The sequence below is a fragment of the Equus caballus genome, chromosome 1 (assembly GCF_041296265.1).
Source record: "Equus caballus isolate H_3958 breed thoroughbred chromosome 1, TB-T2T, whole genome shotgun sequence".
Classification (NCBI taxonomy): domain Eukaryota; kingdom Metazoa; phylum Chordata; class Mammalia; order Perissodactyla; family Equidae; genus Equus; species Equus caballus.
In genome coordinates, this window is record NC_091684.1 from 17930394 (window position 1) to 17946677 (window position 16284).

The window sequence follows — 16284 nt, forward strand, 5'->3', positions numbered from 1 at the left end:
ATGTGTGAATTCCAGAAACTTGGAATTCTTCCACCAGTCTTAGAAGTTTAATTTAAGGTACTGTTCCTGTTCTTGAAGCTTAGAATCCCGCTTCTTCAGTTTAGAACTTCTAGATCTGGTGGCTTTTGTTTTGTTGCTTTCTAGCACCGAGCTCTAGTTGATAAACCTCCAGGGCAGTAGGAGATCGGTCGTTGTATTTTCTTGTTTTCTCCCTTAAGTATAGAAACAGTGGATTTGTTTTAGAGAGTTGGTCCTGCTCTCCAGCCCAGCCCTGCCCTGACACTTCAGAGTTGATACAATGAATCAAATATGTCTGCAGACGATCTTCGAGCGTCTGTTGACTCTAGACACGGCGCTGGGTCAGTGGTCCCTGCTCTCCAGGGCTTACCTCAAGGGTAGCTGGAAGAAAAGCCCCGCCCATCCCACCCAGCTGACTTTGACCTTGGTCGCTAATTTTGCTTTGACCCGCGTGCGGACCGCCCAGGTCGTTCTTCCCACTGAGGGCCAGGCCCTCTCAGGCAGTGGTGGTCTTCTCCTCCGGTCAAGGGCATCACCTAGGGGAGGGAACAGCTCGCTCATGCTTTCTTTCTCTGGGACCAAAGCAGGAGGCTGGAAAGCCACTAATAACAGCACCAATATTATTATTAGTTATTATTTTTAGTTAAAAACCCGGGTCGGCGGAGGGGAAGACGCAGCCCCTTCCTGCACGCCCCACCTCGCTGGGGACAAAAGCCCCGCCGGGCGCCGCAGTAGCGCGGCCCTGGACCCGGTGGGCCGCGAGGAGGCGGGAGGCGGGAGGCGGGCCCCGCCCAGCGCGGGCCGCGGGCTGTCAGCGTGGCCGCGCCCGGCGGCCGTCCCGCTGGCCGCTGCGTCCCCGCCTGCCGGCCGCGCTGCACCGAGCGGGCGGCCAGGTGTCCTGCGGGAGGCGACCGGGCGCTGCGAGCCGCCTCCCCACGGCGGGCCGGCGCGTGTGCGCGGCTTGCGTTTCGGGGATATTCTCCTCCTCACGCCCTGCCGGGTTTCTCCTCTGCCCTCCCTGCTTCGGCTCCTGCCGCCTGAACCATGTCCGCAAGGGGTGAGTGGGGACCAGGTGGGCGCCGTCCGCGGACCCCTCGCCAGGCCCGGTGGGGCAGGGCGCGGAGCCGCGCGGCCCGGGCAGGTGCTGGAGGGCGAGGGGCTGCGAGAGCCGCGCTGGCCCCAACCTGGCCTGAAACTTTGGCATCGGATCCCTGGGCTCTGGGCGGCTGGCGGGTGGAAGGAAGCCCTCGCCCTTGACCTTGTTCCCCGGATGTGGGCGAAGCCTGAGGGCCAAGGTCGGTGCCGGGCTCACCTGTCCAAGCGGCACGTTGGGGCTGGGAAGGCGTGGGGGATGGGCTCGCCGCCGCCCGTCCTGCTGGGGAGCAGCCTGAAGGGCTGGCCAGGAGGGAGGAAGAGGTATTTTTTTTCCTCCTTTCTTGTTACCATTTTGCAGCTCGATTATGGAAGGAATCCAGGGCTTGATGCAGTAACATTTAAAGCTGCAGTGCTCACACCCCATTAAAAAAAGTAAATTCCCTACCTGTACTCCTCTTTGCATTAATCTCACCTCCCTCCCCCACCCCCCATTTTCTTTCTGGAGTGAAACAATTACTGCAGGTGAAACTGGGTAAAAGAAAAAAAAAATCAGAATTGCTTTTCAGGCAAGAGTGAAGGGAATGTATTTCTTGCCATCTGGAGCCAGTGGTGATGCTGGGGAGAGTGGGTTAGTCATAGCTCAGTGGCTGCTACTATGAGTGAAATATTAAAGAGATCAAGTCTTTGTGCAGCTTGCCAGCAGTTGAAACGAAGAGACTTGGTTGCTTTCACATAGCATTTAAGGAAAATATTGATTATTTTTAGAAAGTGTTTTTGCAAAGCAATAAGTTCCACCCCTTTGATACCCTGAAACTTGTAAGAGGAATTGCAGAGGTGTTTTGCTTTTTTTTTTTTTAACTGAAAGGTTAACCCTGCTTTTTTGGGAGCGGGTAGGGGTAAGTTTAAGAATTTGATAGCATGTGTTGGATAATTAAGTGCTGCTTTTCAGGGTTCATTCTGGGGCATGAAATGAATAGAGTAATTTCTATCCAGAATGTTTAAATTCCTTTTTAAGGAAACATGTCTTTGTTGATCTGGCAACGTGGTCGGTTGGTTGTAGACCTGGAAATGGGGTGGTAAGAGCTGGGTGCAATAACAGAATTTACATCTGTACATACTGGGCTACAGAGGGGACGTGGGGCCCTGAGATGCTACCTGCCTAATGACGCCTAATGATTTGTGCGTATTAGAGAAAGAAAAAAGAGGATGGAGCAGATATGATTATGGGGGACTGGATGTGTGTACGGGATCTTCCGAGTGCCTCCAGCTGTACAATCTCTAAACTGTGTTCTAAGTCTGAGACCGTCGGTCCTCATCTCTCTCCTAAGTGCCACAGGGAAAGTGTGGGGAATCTCTCTCATAGGTTGTAAAACTCTCTGTGGTCAGAGTCCACTTCTGATCCAGCTTTACACCACCCAAAACCCTTAGTACAGAACCTTGCACACTGTAGAAGCCAAATAACTACTGGGAACAAACGTGGTATGTCCTCAGAAGCATGCTTCATTAGGTTGTCGTCGTCCCCCCCCCCCAGTTTCCCCTTGTCTCTGGCCCCTTCTATTGCAGGGTCTCCTGTATTTATCTGAGCATAAGAAATGAAGATGGCCCAGTGATTCAGAGGGCTACAGCCCTGGATTAGGGCTTTGTTCTCAAGTATTTCTTTTTGAACCTGGTTTCAAGCAGAATGATTTGGAATCAGACATAGACATTTCTCTCAGCTGTCTTGTTTCCCCTTCAAACCCCATGTTGATAATCCTGCATTTAACAGTTTAAAGTTTGACTAAAATTGCAGGGGAAAAAACCATGATAATAAATATCAGTTATTGCCTACTTATTATGTGTCAGGTACTTTACATGTATTATGTCATTTTATCCTCGCAATAACTGAATCAAGTAGATTCCGTTCTTACCTCCCCATTTCACAGATGGAGGAACGGAGATTTTAAGAGATTGTGTAAATTGCCTGAGCTCAAACAGTTGTTAAGTGGCAGATGCTGATTTCCACCCAGGTCTGTCTGACTTCTGATCACACCTGCTTTGTTTTACTGCCTCTCCGTTATTAGTCCTTTGAATATTATAGTAAACATTGCAGTCATTGATTTACTAATAAGAGAGAGAAAATGCCTTATACTTGAGATTTAAGGGAAATGGCCTTTGTGAGTAACCTGGAATGCCAATACATTTAGACACATCTTCGTGGGCATTTGGTAATGGCAGAGTGAAGGAAGCAAGGCCCCTGATCCCTGATGTTCAGTGGATATTCCCACTCTGCTCGCTCCTGTTTCAGTTTTGAGGACCAGAACTTCTTAGATCTTACCAATGACTGAAGATTTTTCTTATGTTTTCATGAAGCATTGTTATTTTTATGAATTTGTAAAAAGCAATTCTAAGTGATCAGTAGAGTTCCTGGTAGGGTAGCTACTGAATTGAGCTTGTGTGGAAAAATGTTTGATATTTATTTTTTGTAAAAGATGTTGTCAAACTTGTGAGCTTCACTCTGGTTCTCATATCCAGTATTTGCTCTCATCTGTACTCCTAAAAGTAGAGGTAAACCTTCAGGATCAGAAAGCTCATGTGTCTATTTAAATACCTAACTTGCAAATAGGAGGGTCTTTAGACACTTGGAAACATAAACATCATTGATTTAAAAAACGATCTCTGCTTATTTCTAATATCTGGCTTGTAGGTTATCGTAGGGGTAGAAATACCTTTTAAAAATTGAAAAACTGAAAGTAATTAAATCTCATAAGAAAAGTGATTTTATTTTAAAATTTTAGAGAGAAAAATATCATTCTTTAATTCATCTGCTCTTTAAGATATAAACAGAGTACTAAAATTCAATTCACTATTCAAACGAGCAATAAAAAGCATTCTTTAATTCCATGATAGGGCAAGTGAAGACATTCCCATCTTGTGGTCTTTTAGAATATTCTCATCAAAGACTTTTAGCTTAGTGTTGTATTTTTACTACTATAGACTGAAATGGAGCCATCATATCTTGATTTTTGAATTACCAACTAGAGGAAATTATAACAGTTGGAATAGAGTTTCCAAATCTGGGGAGAATTGTCCTAGGTAGTCTTTTAAAAATGTGTATTCCCAAGCCTCAGTCCAGATCTAACGGCTCATTAACGCTGAAGACAGAGCCCAAAAGTTCATGTATGTGAAAAGCTCCCCAGGTAATTCTAAGGACCAATAGATTAGAGCAGAATTGTAAGAATCATCTGGAGTATTTATTAACATATTGATATCAGGGCTCTGTTTCAGATCTACTAAATCAAATGTTCAAGGAGAGGCCTGGGAATCTGAATGTTTAATAAGCCCCAGTTGCTTCTTATGTACAGGCAGACTTGGAAGCCATCGAATTAGAGCTTGTTTCTTCTAATTCAGGGTTCTGTATCATCCAGCAAGTTTTGAAAAAAGCTGCATTTAAGTTATAAAAGTAATATGTTGAAATTCATTATCAATATGTTTTTATTATAAAAGGACAATATATTTTATTGTTGTATGTTGTATTAACATATTAATGGTATATTAAATATTTAAATTATAAAGTAATATATTAAAAATTCAAACAGAAATATATAGTTAAAAATGAAAATTCCCTATTTTTACTCCCTTCCTACCAAATCCTCAGATTTAAGAATGGTAAACAGTGCATTCTGTGTATCCTTCCAGGCAGTTTCTATCTGGTTAGCTTTGGTTAAATTCAATAAATATTAAATACCTATTCCGTATAAGACTCATGGCAGATAACAGGTACTGTACACAGAAGAGATCACTCATGAGCCTACTAGCTTATCAGAAGCTGAATCTTGAGAAAAAAGGTGCAGGTGTGTAGATAGGGTCCATTGCACTGGCAGAGAAATACCTCCAAGTATGTTTGCTCTTGAAATGTTAGATCAGTCTTGCTACCTTTGTTTTCAGAACTTCCATAAAACTGGAAGCGACGTGAATGTTCATCCACTGGGAAATGAGTCACTAAATTATGGTATGCCCATACTATGATCTGTTATGCAACTATTAGAAAAAATGAGTTAGATCCATTTGTGTTGGTCTGGAGGGATGGCCATGATACATTGTTACTGAAAAGAGCAAGTTTTAGAATAAGGTGTATGTAATGTATGATCTCAGTTTTGCAAATTGAGAAAAATCCCTATTTGTGCGTATGTGTGTGCTATGGGTATAGAGAAAATCACACAACAGTACAAACTAAGCATTTAACAGTCATTACCTTGAAGGCAAGAGTGGGGAGAGAAGATAGTTGGCTTTTCTTTGAATATATCTTTGTGTTGTTTACTAGCAAACAGATATAGGTTTAATAGATCAGGAGAAAAATCCAGTAAGTAAAAAATATCCACTTCCTCCCCACTCATTCATTGTTTTTGAGTGAGGCCATACATTTTCATTCATTCATTCAGCAAACATTTATTGAACACCTGTTATATGCTGGCAGTCGATGACTAGGACCCAGTATATACCCACAAGGAGCTCACAGTTTTGTTGGGGAGACAAATACATAAATATTTATAAAAGGATATGCTGGGTGCAGAGAGAAGGAGAGAGAGAATATGGGATAGAGAGACGGTATCATGGTGATACAGAACGGTGGCACCAAATACAACCTTGGCAGGGGGTGGGGTGTGGAGGGCAGGGTTGGGAGGGTGAGGCCCGTTAAATCAGGTGAAACTTCCCGAGGAAAGCAGAGTTGTTTCCTTGGAGAATGAGTTGGATTTAGCCAGATGGAAAAGGATGGGGTGGAGGGAGGGGCTTTCCAGGGAGAGAGCATGAAAAAGAAACAATAGGGTGTGTGTCGGTCCTGGGAAGCACGTTGGTGCAGGATGGCACATTTCCCTGGGAGAGGAGAGGAGAGCCAGATTTCAGTTGAGTCAGGAGGTGCAGAGGGCACTTTGTGGAAAGGCTGAGGTTGTAGAGATTTTCGTTTACCAGGAACTGTGGTTCCAGACAGCACAGTGGAAGGTTGTCAGTGGTGGGAGATGTGCAGCAGGAGAGAGGAAGCACAGGGCAGAAAGGGATGAGAGGTGGGAAGAATGAGCAGGGAGGCAGGCTCTCCATCTTTTCCGTCATTGAGACTGCAGGAATGAGGGAGATGGTTGGGCATGACTGGCCTCAAATATCCTAACTTTGGAATGAGGTGTTTTGGTTGCAGTCCAAGCTGAGTCCCTGGCAGTACTGGCTGAAGGCAGAGGGCGGTGAGGGCTGCCATCAGCTTTATAGAGTAGAGCAAAGCCCTCTGCTGGACAGTGGCTCTTTCATAGCATTGGGGCCCAGGTAGGATGTGGTGCAGAGAGTCTATAGGAATCAGAGCTGCACTGATGTTTGCTGACTTCTTGAGCTTCCGTGCTTACAGTAGTTGATGCTTACATCAACAAACGTATATCTGCTAATTGAAAAAGGGGACACTTGCATTCTGTTTGTTCTTCTCTCTTACTTCTTCCTGTAACTCTCTGCCTGTTATACCATCCTCTGCATCACTCCACCTTTGTCGATGATGTTGTAAAGATTAATACACTAAGACTTCTGATTTGGTGTTGCATGGTGGCCTTTTTTTCTGGCCTGTATTAGCTACAGTGTCTCCTCTTTTTGGGTTACAGAACTCAATCAGTTTATCAAACTGAAGAAGGAGAAGATACATTTTAAAGTCAACTTTGGCCATTATTAGTTTTGGTATTACAAAAAAAAATCAAAACAGCAACACACTACACTTCCTGAAAGTCCTTTTTTGCATTTAAAATAAATGGGTTCCAATTCAATAAATAGATTTTGTTTATATGAGAGAAATAGCTGTGGACATCAGTATCTCACATGTGGGAGAATCATGTTTAAGAAAAGATTTTTGGAAGGTTGAATTGTTCCCACATTGTATCGTGAATAGCATTGCATTTTCTGTTATTTATTTTGAGACCTCATGCAGAGAAGGGGGAGTTAATCACACTTCTCAGGTTATGGCTCACACCACCACCGGGTCATCAGACCCCTCTCTTGTCTAGTTTATTTATGATATATTTTTATCTCTATCCCCCAAGCCCATTCCCTTTTCCCCATTGGCAGCTATTCTAAAACATTTGTTATGTATGTCCCTGGATCTGTAGTAAAACCAATTCTTAGAGCAGTTCTTATATTTAAAGCTACAAGTACCAAGTTATTTTTTGTGTGTGTGTGTGTATGTGTTTCAAGGATTAATCAAAGTCTTAATTGGATAACTGATTTTATGAACATATACATATTTCTGATCTTATTTGGAAATTTATATCACTTAATGCAACAGCATGCCTTATTCTGTTAGGGACTAGGTATACAAAATGAAAAAAGATTAGTTTTTGCCCGAAGGAACTCCAACTGAGGGATGTGTGTGTGTGTGTGTAAGGTTATTCACACAGCTGACAGGAAAAGGTTGTGATAAAAATTATCGTATAGGACTGATCAAACTGGAATGGGAGAGTCAACTAATTGTGACCGGGGATAAGAAGAACAGCTTCATTTCACAGAGGAGGTGGGATCCGAGCTGGATCTTGAAGGATGAGTAGGAATTTGGCAGGCAGAATACTGAAAGATGGACTTTCCGTTCAGAAGGAACAGCACTGGTCAAAACAGGCAGGAGTGAAATTGCAGGATATGTGGAGGGGAAGGGGTCTGTGAAGTGTGAGGGGTACAAGATTTGCGGTGGGGAGAGGAAGAAGAAGAGGGAAGACGGGAATGATACAGTAAACTAGTGAGTCTTATGTCAAAGGCTTTTCCTGAATAGAGAAGTACAGATATGAAGAAGGGAGATGAGAGGTTTGTCCTTGGTACCTTCAGGATAACTCACCCCTGGTTGTTCAACCGCCCACAGTACTAGAGATGGCATTTTATTGCCAAATTATGTGGCAGTGAGTTACATTTTATCCTGACCACGGTTCTCATTTAGGCAGAAATCTTGCCAAAAGCTCTCGCTTGTATTTCCTTTCACATGGTAGATTAGACTATCTGAGTCTTGTCTTTAGTTTTGAACCTGACACCAGAAAATCCCAGTACTAAGAATGCTGGCATATGGGAGTCGTGAAGGCAGAACATTCAAGCAACATGTTTGACTCTAGCAAGGGGAAGGAGCGAGGCCATTCCCCGAGGAAGAAGCATGCATTCTTAATGGATCCTATTTTTACGTGCACATTACTAAAAGTTTCCTCAGTTCTAGAAAGGAACAAAACAGCACTAATTCATGAGCCCTTTAAAATGAAAGAAGAAATTTTGTAAAATTTATGGAACATTATCTTTGAGATGCTAAATTAGTCTTCATTGTCTGTTGTGGAAGAAATGTTTATTTTTCATGAGCCTGTGGTTTCAGCTTCTCTAACTAATCCATGTTAGTGTTCATTGACATAAGTAGTACTAACCACTTGATACATTCTGGCATTGTGTTGCTCCATTCAGAATATACTGCTTATTAAAACCTGAACTGTATTTCACTGTGACTGCCATTATCTGCTTAATCCCTGGTTACCAGTGTTCTTGGGTAGAGAAAGGACAAAGAATGTCAGTGGTCAGCATTTCACTCTGGTTAAAGCAACGTCTCTAGGACCGTCATCCATTCATCCATCCATTCATCCATCCATTCATCCTGTGGACGTCTGTTGAGCCTTCATCATCAATGTTCTCTCTTAAAATGTGCAGCACTAGCCATACGTAGCAGCTTGTGCCAAAAAGAACCTGTTTTGTTCACTTTCTTTAAGGACTTCTTGAGAAGCATTTTGAAGCTTCGTCCCGTCCCGTCCTGTCCAACCATCTTGGTGACAGTGTAGCAAGGCTAAAAAGGTACCTATGATTCTACCCCATGGATAGAGCAAGCCCTGTGTTTCCTGTGGGCTCTTCTGGGGCACTCCCACTTTCAGCTCTTGTTTTCTCCCTTGCAAGTTAGGGTATACTCTTTGCTTCCTTTGTGAATACCTCATGGTCTAGAGCCCACGTATCATCATTCTGTCACAGACAACAGCCTGGGGCCAAAACCAACTCACATACAGACTGGATAGGAAACTATTTTGTTGCTGTTGTTGTTGTTGTTATTAATATCGTTATTTTACTTTTTTCTGATTTGCTGAAATGATTTCCAATTCTTTGTCTTTTTTTAATTGAGGTTATGGTAGTTTACAACATTGTGAGATTTCAGTTGTACATTATTATTTGTCAGCTACCATATAGGTGTGCACCTTCACCCTTTGTGCCCAGTCCTTAGCCCCTTCCCCCTGTGGATAGGAAACTGTTTTAAGGGTAAAAAGAGAGAGAGAGAGGAAGAGAGAGTATGAGAGCAATAGAGGGATTGATGTATATTAAATAAGACTATTAAAAATTGAAAATAGAGACATTGGATTTGAGTGTAAATTAAGGATTTGCTAGTGTAAATTGAATTATCATGTTTTTCTTTATTGAGAATGGAATAGAAGCTAGTGCAGTTGTGATTTACATTAGATATAAAAGGGATTCCACACTTAAGAAAATACATGCTTTCTTCTATCCCCTTTCCCAAGGATCAGAAATGCCAACCATTTGTCTGAAAATTTCTTGACAGCAAGCAAGAAGACAGTGTGATGGCCTGTGGTTAACTCTTTTGATTTTCCTCACTGATATTCAGTCAGCTAGTATTTATTGAACCTCTTTCGTAGAGTAGCCAGATTTATTCCAAATCCATTCCTGGACTGATGATGCTAATATGTTAATTAATGAAGTTATCTAACAAATATTTATTGAGAACTCTGGGGTGAGGATTGTCATGATTTTTGAGTTGAGGAAGTTAAAGGGTGTTAGAATTTGTGATTGAATGAAGCTGGGGCAAATAGGGGCTGATCATCATTTATTGCTCACATTTAAATATATAGTATATTTTACATGTACCATGTAAGTTATCTCCCAAATGGGGAACTTCTGTCTAGGACAAACGCTAAACCAGATGGGATACTGGGACAGCAGGGGTGTAGTGGGGCTGTCTCAGGCAAGTGGGGACTGTGGCTTTCCCAACGAGTGGTGTTTCTAGCCTGCCTGTGTTTTGGCGTCAGATAGAATTTGTTTAGTAACTGAGTATCTGCCTGTAGGATTAGCTACATTACGTATTAGCTACATCAAAATTTAACTTAAATCCTGGACTGGCTATTTCCTCCCCTTCAATCCAGTGCATTTCTGAGCTACTTCCTCTCACATAGGAGGTATGCTGCAGGTGTAACTACTCACGTCATTGGTATGCTCAGGTGTAATTGCTATTATAAACAGTAACATTTAGTACAAAGTCAAACCCAAATGAATTTTTGGAATATTTGTTTTTCTATTTTTTGGGTAATTCACATAATGGTTTCCTTGTATTGGGGTAAATTATCTAGAGAAAAACTATTGTGGGAAGGAAATCTTTAGTACCTTTGTTCCCTCCGTAGTCATTTTAAATGAGTGACTCTATTTATTCTAGTTAATGCAGTTTCAAAGCAGCTTTAAAATGTGTGGTTCAGTTTACCTACGGTTATTCTTGAACTCGCTCCCTACTTAATGACTCTCTGCTAGTGCATTTGAGATTTATTTCCCCCGTAAATTGTATTATTTTATTGGGAAAATTATCTAATATGCATTTACCACTATAAGGAAATTGTTACTATTTTGTTTTATAATTACTGGGTGGGGAAGTCCTTATTTAGTAGATCTATGTATAAAAGCTTTTGTATTGTTGTGCCCTGCATTAGAATAAAAATGAAAGCAGGAGTTGTGGGTCAAGCACTCAAAAATTACTTGCTGATTAATTAGAGGTCATATGATTTTGTCCTTTGCTAGGTAATTTTTTTTAGGCTCCTAAAAGGAAGCACTCTACATACATAATTATTATTATTCACATTTTAATAAATTAGAGGTCTTTATTCTGTACAGTGTGTTCTTTCTCCAGCTCTTTAACATTATTACATGTGAGCATAATATTGGATGGTATATATGTAACTATGTTAGAGTCAATTTATAAATAGTTTTTCCTAAAGAAAATATCTTATAATATGTTTTGCTTAAAACTGTGTCCAAGGTCTTTACTCATGCTTTTCTTTCTCAGCTTATTGAGAATTCATTTAAAAAAAACACATTCACACAGGGTGGCCACCAGAGAACTGAATGGTAACAATGAAGGGAAATGAGGACAATGAAGTAAACAACTATTTCTGGCTTTCAGCTCCAAATAGGAATGAACAGAAGGAGAGGAGTCCCAGAGTCTGGGGGAAGGAGGGAGAGGGGAAAAGCCGTAATTTTTAAATGTTGAAAAGAAGGTAGAAAAGAGGTTAAGGTTGGCAATCTCTAATGGATTCTGGGGAGATTTTTGTTGTTGTTGTTCTGGGTAAAACAAGGGAATCTTTCTTTTGATTCATTTAAGCATTTGAGTGAGTAATGAGCATGAACATCCGTGATGGTTTAGTTTTCTCACCAGTTTCTTAGTTACTGTTTATTTTAGGAGAATCTATTCTGTGGTTAGACACTTTGTATAACTATAGCCTTGTAGCTATAAATAATGTATTCATTTATACGGTCAGTCAGTAAGTATTAGTTGAACACCTACTAAGTGCTTCAGCTGTTCTAGGTGTTGGGGTGAGACAGCCACTTACCACATAAACATATAACGTGACAGCTGGTGATAAAGTGCTCTGAAGAAAAATACAGAAGGGCAAGTAGAAGAGAGAATGTTGGAGACGAGAGGGCAGGGAAGGTGCTATTTTATATAGGGTGATAATGGAAGGCCTCTTTAACACAGTGACATTTGAGCAGAGACCCAAAGGAAGGGAGGGGATCATGCATATTCTGGTACAAGGGTTTTCTAGTCAGTGAGTGAAGCAATGCAGAGGCCCTGAGGTCTACCTGCTTGTGTGTCCTCCGACCAGCAGGGAGTCCATTGTGGCTGGATCGGAGGGTAGAGGGGAGAGGGATGGAGGTGAAGTCAGAGGGAGGGTGGGGAGTGGTGGTGTCAAAGTGGTGCTCGCAGGCCACTGTGTGGACTTGAGTTTTCCTTTGAGTGATATTGAAAACCCTTGGATGGTTCTAAGCAGAGTAGTGACATGATTTGATGTAGTTTAAAAGCATCACTCGGTCAACGATGAGGAGAATAGACTGTAGGGAGCAAGGGTAGACACAAGAAGACTAGTTAGGAGGCTATTGTAATGGTCAGAACAAGAGAAGATGGTGGCTTAGACCAGATGGTAGGAGAGCAGCTGGTGAGAAGTCATTGGATCCTGGAAATATTTCTAAGGAAGTCCTTAATAGGACTTGCTATTGGGTTGGAAGCATGGAGTAGAAGGAAGAGGAGAATTGTGGATACCTCCATTTTTTTTAGCAACTGAGAGGAGAGCATGCCATTTCCTGGGATGGAGAAGAGTATCTAAAGAGCAGATTTGAGTTGGTGGGGGCATCAAGTGTTTTGGACATTTAAGTTTGAGATGTCTCTTAGGCATCCTTTAATGAAGATATTTATTATGCCCATTTTAAAGATAGAGAAAATGAGACCTAAAGAAGTAAAGAAACCTGCCTGAGATCATCTAGCTAATAAGTGGTTGATCTAGGATTTCAATTCAGGTCTTGTTAATGCCAGAGTATGCTCTACCCACCACAATGCTGCCTTTATACATCAGGCTGAAATACGAGCCAGCAAAATAATGTATCTGCTTTTCCTTTCTTAATCATTTATGATTTTCTCATTATGTGAGATAACTTTCTGCATTTTTAAAGATGGCTTGTGTTTAAGGGGAAAAATATCCCTGTCATTACATTATTCCAGATTCTACCATTTATCAATATTATCATTGTTACCATTACAGAAATGCTACTGAATTGTATTGTGTACAATACCATGAAGTGTATGTGTATTCTAGGATTGAAGTGTATTCTGGGATTATGGCATTCATTCATTCGATGTAATCACTGAATGCTTGCTTGGAGCCGGGCTTGGGGGGCACTAGCTCCTCTGTTTACAGAGCTCCCAGACTAACGAAGGTGAGAGGCTGTGCACAGAAGTTACAGCACAATGTGAGCAGTGGCGTGATGGTGGTATAGCGTGATGGTGGTATATAGAGGGCATTGTGGGAGCGCAGAGGAAGGACGCTGTTCCATCCTGACTGGATGTGGGGCCGAGGAAGACTTTACAAAGCAAGCGATACTGGAATGGGGCCTCGAAGAATGAGCGGAATTTGCCAAATGGAGAAGTGGTAGAAAAGTATTCCAAACACAGAAAACAGCGTGTTTTTAGAATTTAAAAAAATGGCAATTGAGCATATTAAACATTAAGAATAAAACATTTGAACTGAAATGTAACATACAGGAACACTATGAAGAAAATTTAAAAACTACACTGAGGAACGTGAAAGATTTGTCATTCCGTGGATCTACGAGGCTCTTGGATAACAAGACACCATATAGTAAAATTGTCCATTTCTACTAAATCTCTCTATAGAAGAAGTGAAATCCTGGTTAAAATGCCAGCAGAAACTTTTTTTTTTAGAAGTAGTAAAATGACACTATTATTTATTTAGCAAAATGGAATACATGAAATTCTGAAAAATAAGTGTAATTAAGGGAGATTAACCCCACCAGATATTAAAATATATGGTGAAACTGCAATAATTTAAGAAGTTTAGTATTGGAGAAAAATGAGGGTAGTGGAAAAGATTAGGGTACAGTGAACAAATGAACATGCAATTTAGTTCTAGCGAAGTGGCATTTTAAGATCAGTATGAGAAGAGAGATTATTCAATAAATGATGTTGGGACAACTGGCTGTTTACAAAAAATAAATCTGGATCCCTTTCTTGTTTCTTACACACACACAGAGAATTCCTAATGTATTAAATAGTTAAGTGTAAAATAGCTGAAGCAATAGAAGTCCCAGAAGAAAACACAGGTGAATTTATAACCTGAGAATGTTACAAGGTTCCTGACCTTTTATACAGGATACAAAGCCTAAGAGTCATAAAAGAAAATGTAGATACATTTAACTACATAAAAGTAAAAGATTTCTGTGTGGTTAAAAATACCACACCCTGCGTTCTGGCTTGTAGTTCTCACCAGGCCCCAGCACAGCTGACTGGAGCCTGGCCACCTGCACCAGGAAAGTCTAGCCAGCAGGTAAGAGGGAAAAAGGCAGAGACACGTGTGGGATGCTACTGAGAGCCTCTTTGAAAGCTTGGCAAATGCTTTGACAGTGTTACTATTAGACTCACCTGCGGACCTCCTTGGAGTTTTAATCTCTGCACAAAACGGGCTAGACAAGCTCTGAGGATGGCATTCACTCATGCATTTCACAAACACGCATGGGGAGTTTTCAGTAGCAAATGCGAGGGGTACAGCAATGAGTAAGGCGTAGTCCCTGCCTCAAAGAGGCCACATCGGACCTAGGATTGACATCGGAATTGGAAGGCTGTCGTCACTCCCACTCTTTCCTGCCTTCTAGAACATTCACACTCCTTAGGATAGTCTGGTCTGAGGCTTTATCCCTTTTCTGGACGTTAGGAAGGATACTAAGTGGTCATTTAAGGTTAATACTGGGCTCCCCTGTGACCCTGGCACACCTTAACCATGGAAATAAAGGTAACTTGGTGGTTATGCTCTACTTCTGGAAGGACTGACTGCTGAAAAAGATGACAAAGGGCACCTTGGAGCTGAGTTAGAACTGGCAATCTAATGAACTCATTCATCTCAGCCTTTTCTGCTTCCATAGCCAAGCTGCCTAAGCAGAGAAAGGATATTTATTTGCTGGTGTTCAGAACATTTGATTTAACTGAGCATCCTATTAGTGTTTCCTGGAGATGAGGCTGCCCTGGTTCTCTGAATCCCTTTGATTAAATCAGCGCCTTGTTCTGGAGGCATCCTTTTGCCCTGGTTTCCCTGCTCGTAAACACATTTTGAACTTGGTATAACTCTGCTTTTCCTCTGACAGCTACGCTTCCTCCTCCCAGACTTTTTCGTTTTAGTGTCTATTACACTGACACTAAACTGCAGAGTCCTCTCAGCGGCTATATCCTCTTCTAGACTGTGAATTCTGAGAAGTCAGGGACCGAGTGTTACGTGGGTATTCCCAGATCCTCACCTACCCCAGAACCTGGAGCTGAGTAGATGTTTAATGAACAATTATTTAGAGAAGAAAGGGTCACCCCTTTTAGTTGAACTCTGTTGAGTTGAACATGACCTGGAAGTTCGTTTTCTCATACACCTCTGCTCTTAGACCTGATCAAGGACACAGTTGTATTTTTCCTACTTGGATGGGAAGTGTTTGACATGCAGATTCTAACCCCATCCATTGTGTTCTTCGGTGGGCTGGGTTCTGGAAGGAGCTAAGCCAGACACTTTGATGTGGTTGCTCTGATGGGCAACTTTACCCTCCTGCCCCCTGCATTTTGTCTTACTACAAGGCAATGTGTATGCCGGATACCCTAACCTCTCCTGCTCTCACCCCGCCTCACACCCATGCTCTTCATTCCCACTCATCACTAGCTTCTGGAATGTGGTAGGGATGCTGGAGTGCATATTGGGTATGTTGTTGTGTTGCCCACTGCATTGTAGCTGTAAGTTAGCCTCCTTCAAAGTGTCCCTTGGTTATTTCTAAGAGTTTCCTAAGATATTGTCTCACATGTGTCTAGGAATGAGCTTTTTTGGTTCTTATGTTCGGATATCCAGCTTGGCTGAAACCATGCTGCCTTGGCATGGACAACATTCTTGAGAACTGCTGTTTTGCTGCGGCCTCTGGTCGCCTCTCCAACTCTCACGTAGACTGGCCACTAGTCTCCCTGAACTGCTTTGAATTAAGTGGGACCAGAGGCTCCTCCTAACAGCATAACTGAGACCAAGGTGTAACTTCAAAAACTAGCTGAAAACTAAAAGCTGAAAGCTTCTTTTATAATCCTAAGAGCTGTGATCTCACTATCCAGGGAAACTCCATTGACATAAAACAGAAATATACACATATAGCTAAATTCAAACAGAACAATTTTAATAACGTAAAGGAAAAGTGAAAGGTCCCCATCCCATGAAGTAACCACCATTAATGGTTTCTTGAGATTCCTTTCTAGAGAAAAGTTATGTGTGTACTAGTACACTAGAATCAATCCATCTATTACCTATAAAACTACTATCTTCTTATTTACTTTTTAAAAATACCCACTGCCTTTTTCACATAGTGTATCTT

General features: G+C 41.8%; 1 protein-coding gene across 3 annotated transcripts in view; it reads left to right on the forward strand.

Moving 5' to 3' along the window:
* Positions 1-811: 811 nt before the first annotated feature.
* Positions 812-16284, forward strand: part of ABLIM1 (actin binding LIM protein 1) — a 291304-nt gene continuing 275831 nt past the window's right edge. For 2 of the 3 annotated variants that reach the window (XR_011420691.1, XM_070276223.1), the window contains exon 1: positions 812-1075. Coding sequence is in view for 1 of the 3 variants with exons in the window: in XM_070276223.1 (XP_070132324.1) it covers positions 1063-1075 (13 nt within the window). In the remaining 2 variants the exon portion in view is untranslated. The remainder of the gene's footprint in view (positions 1076-16284) is intronic. The other variant, XR_011441743.1, reaches the window with a different exon arrangement.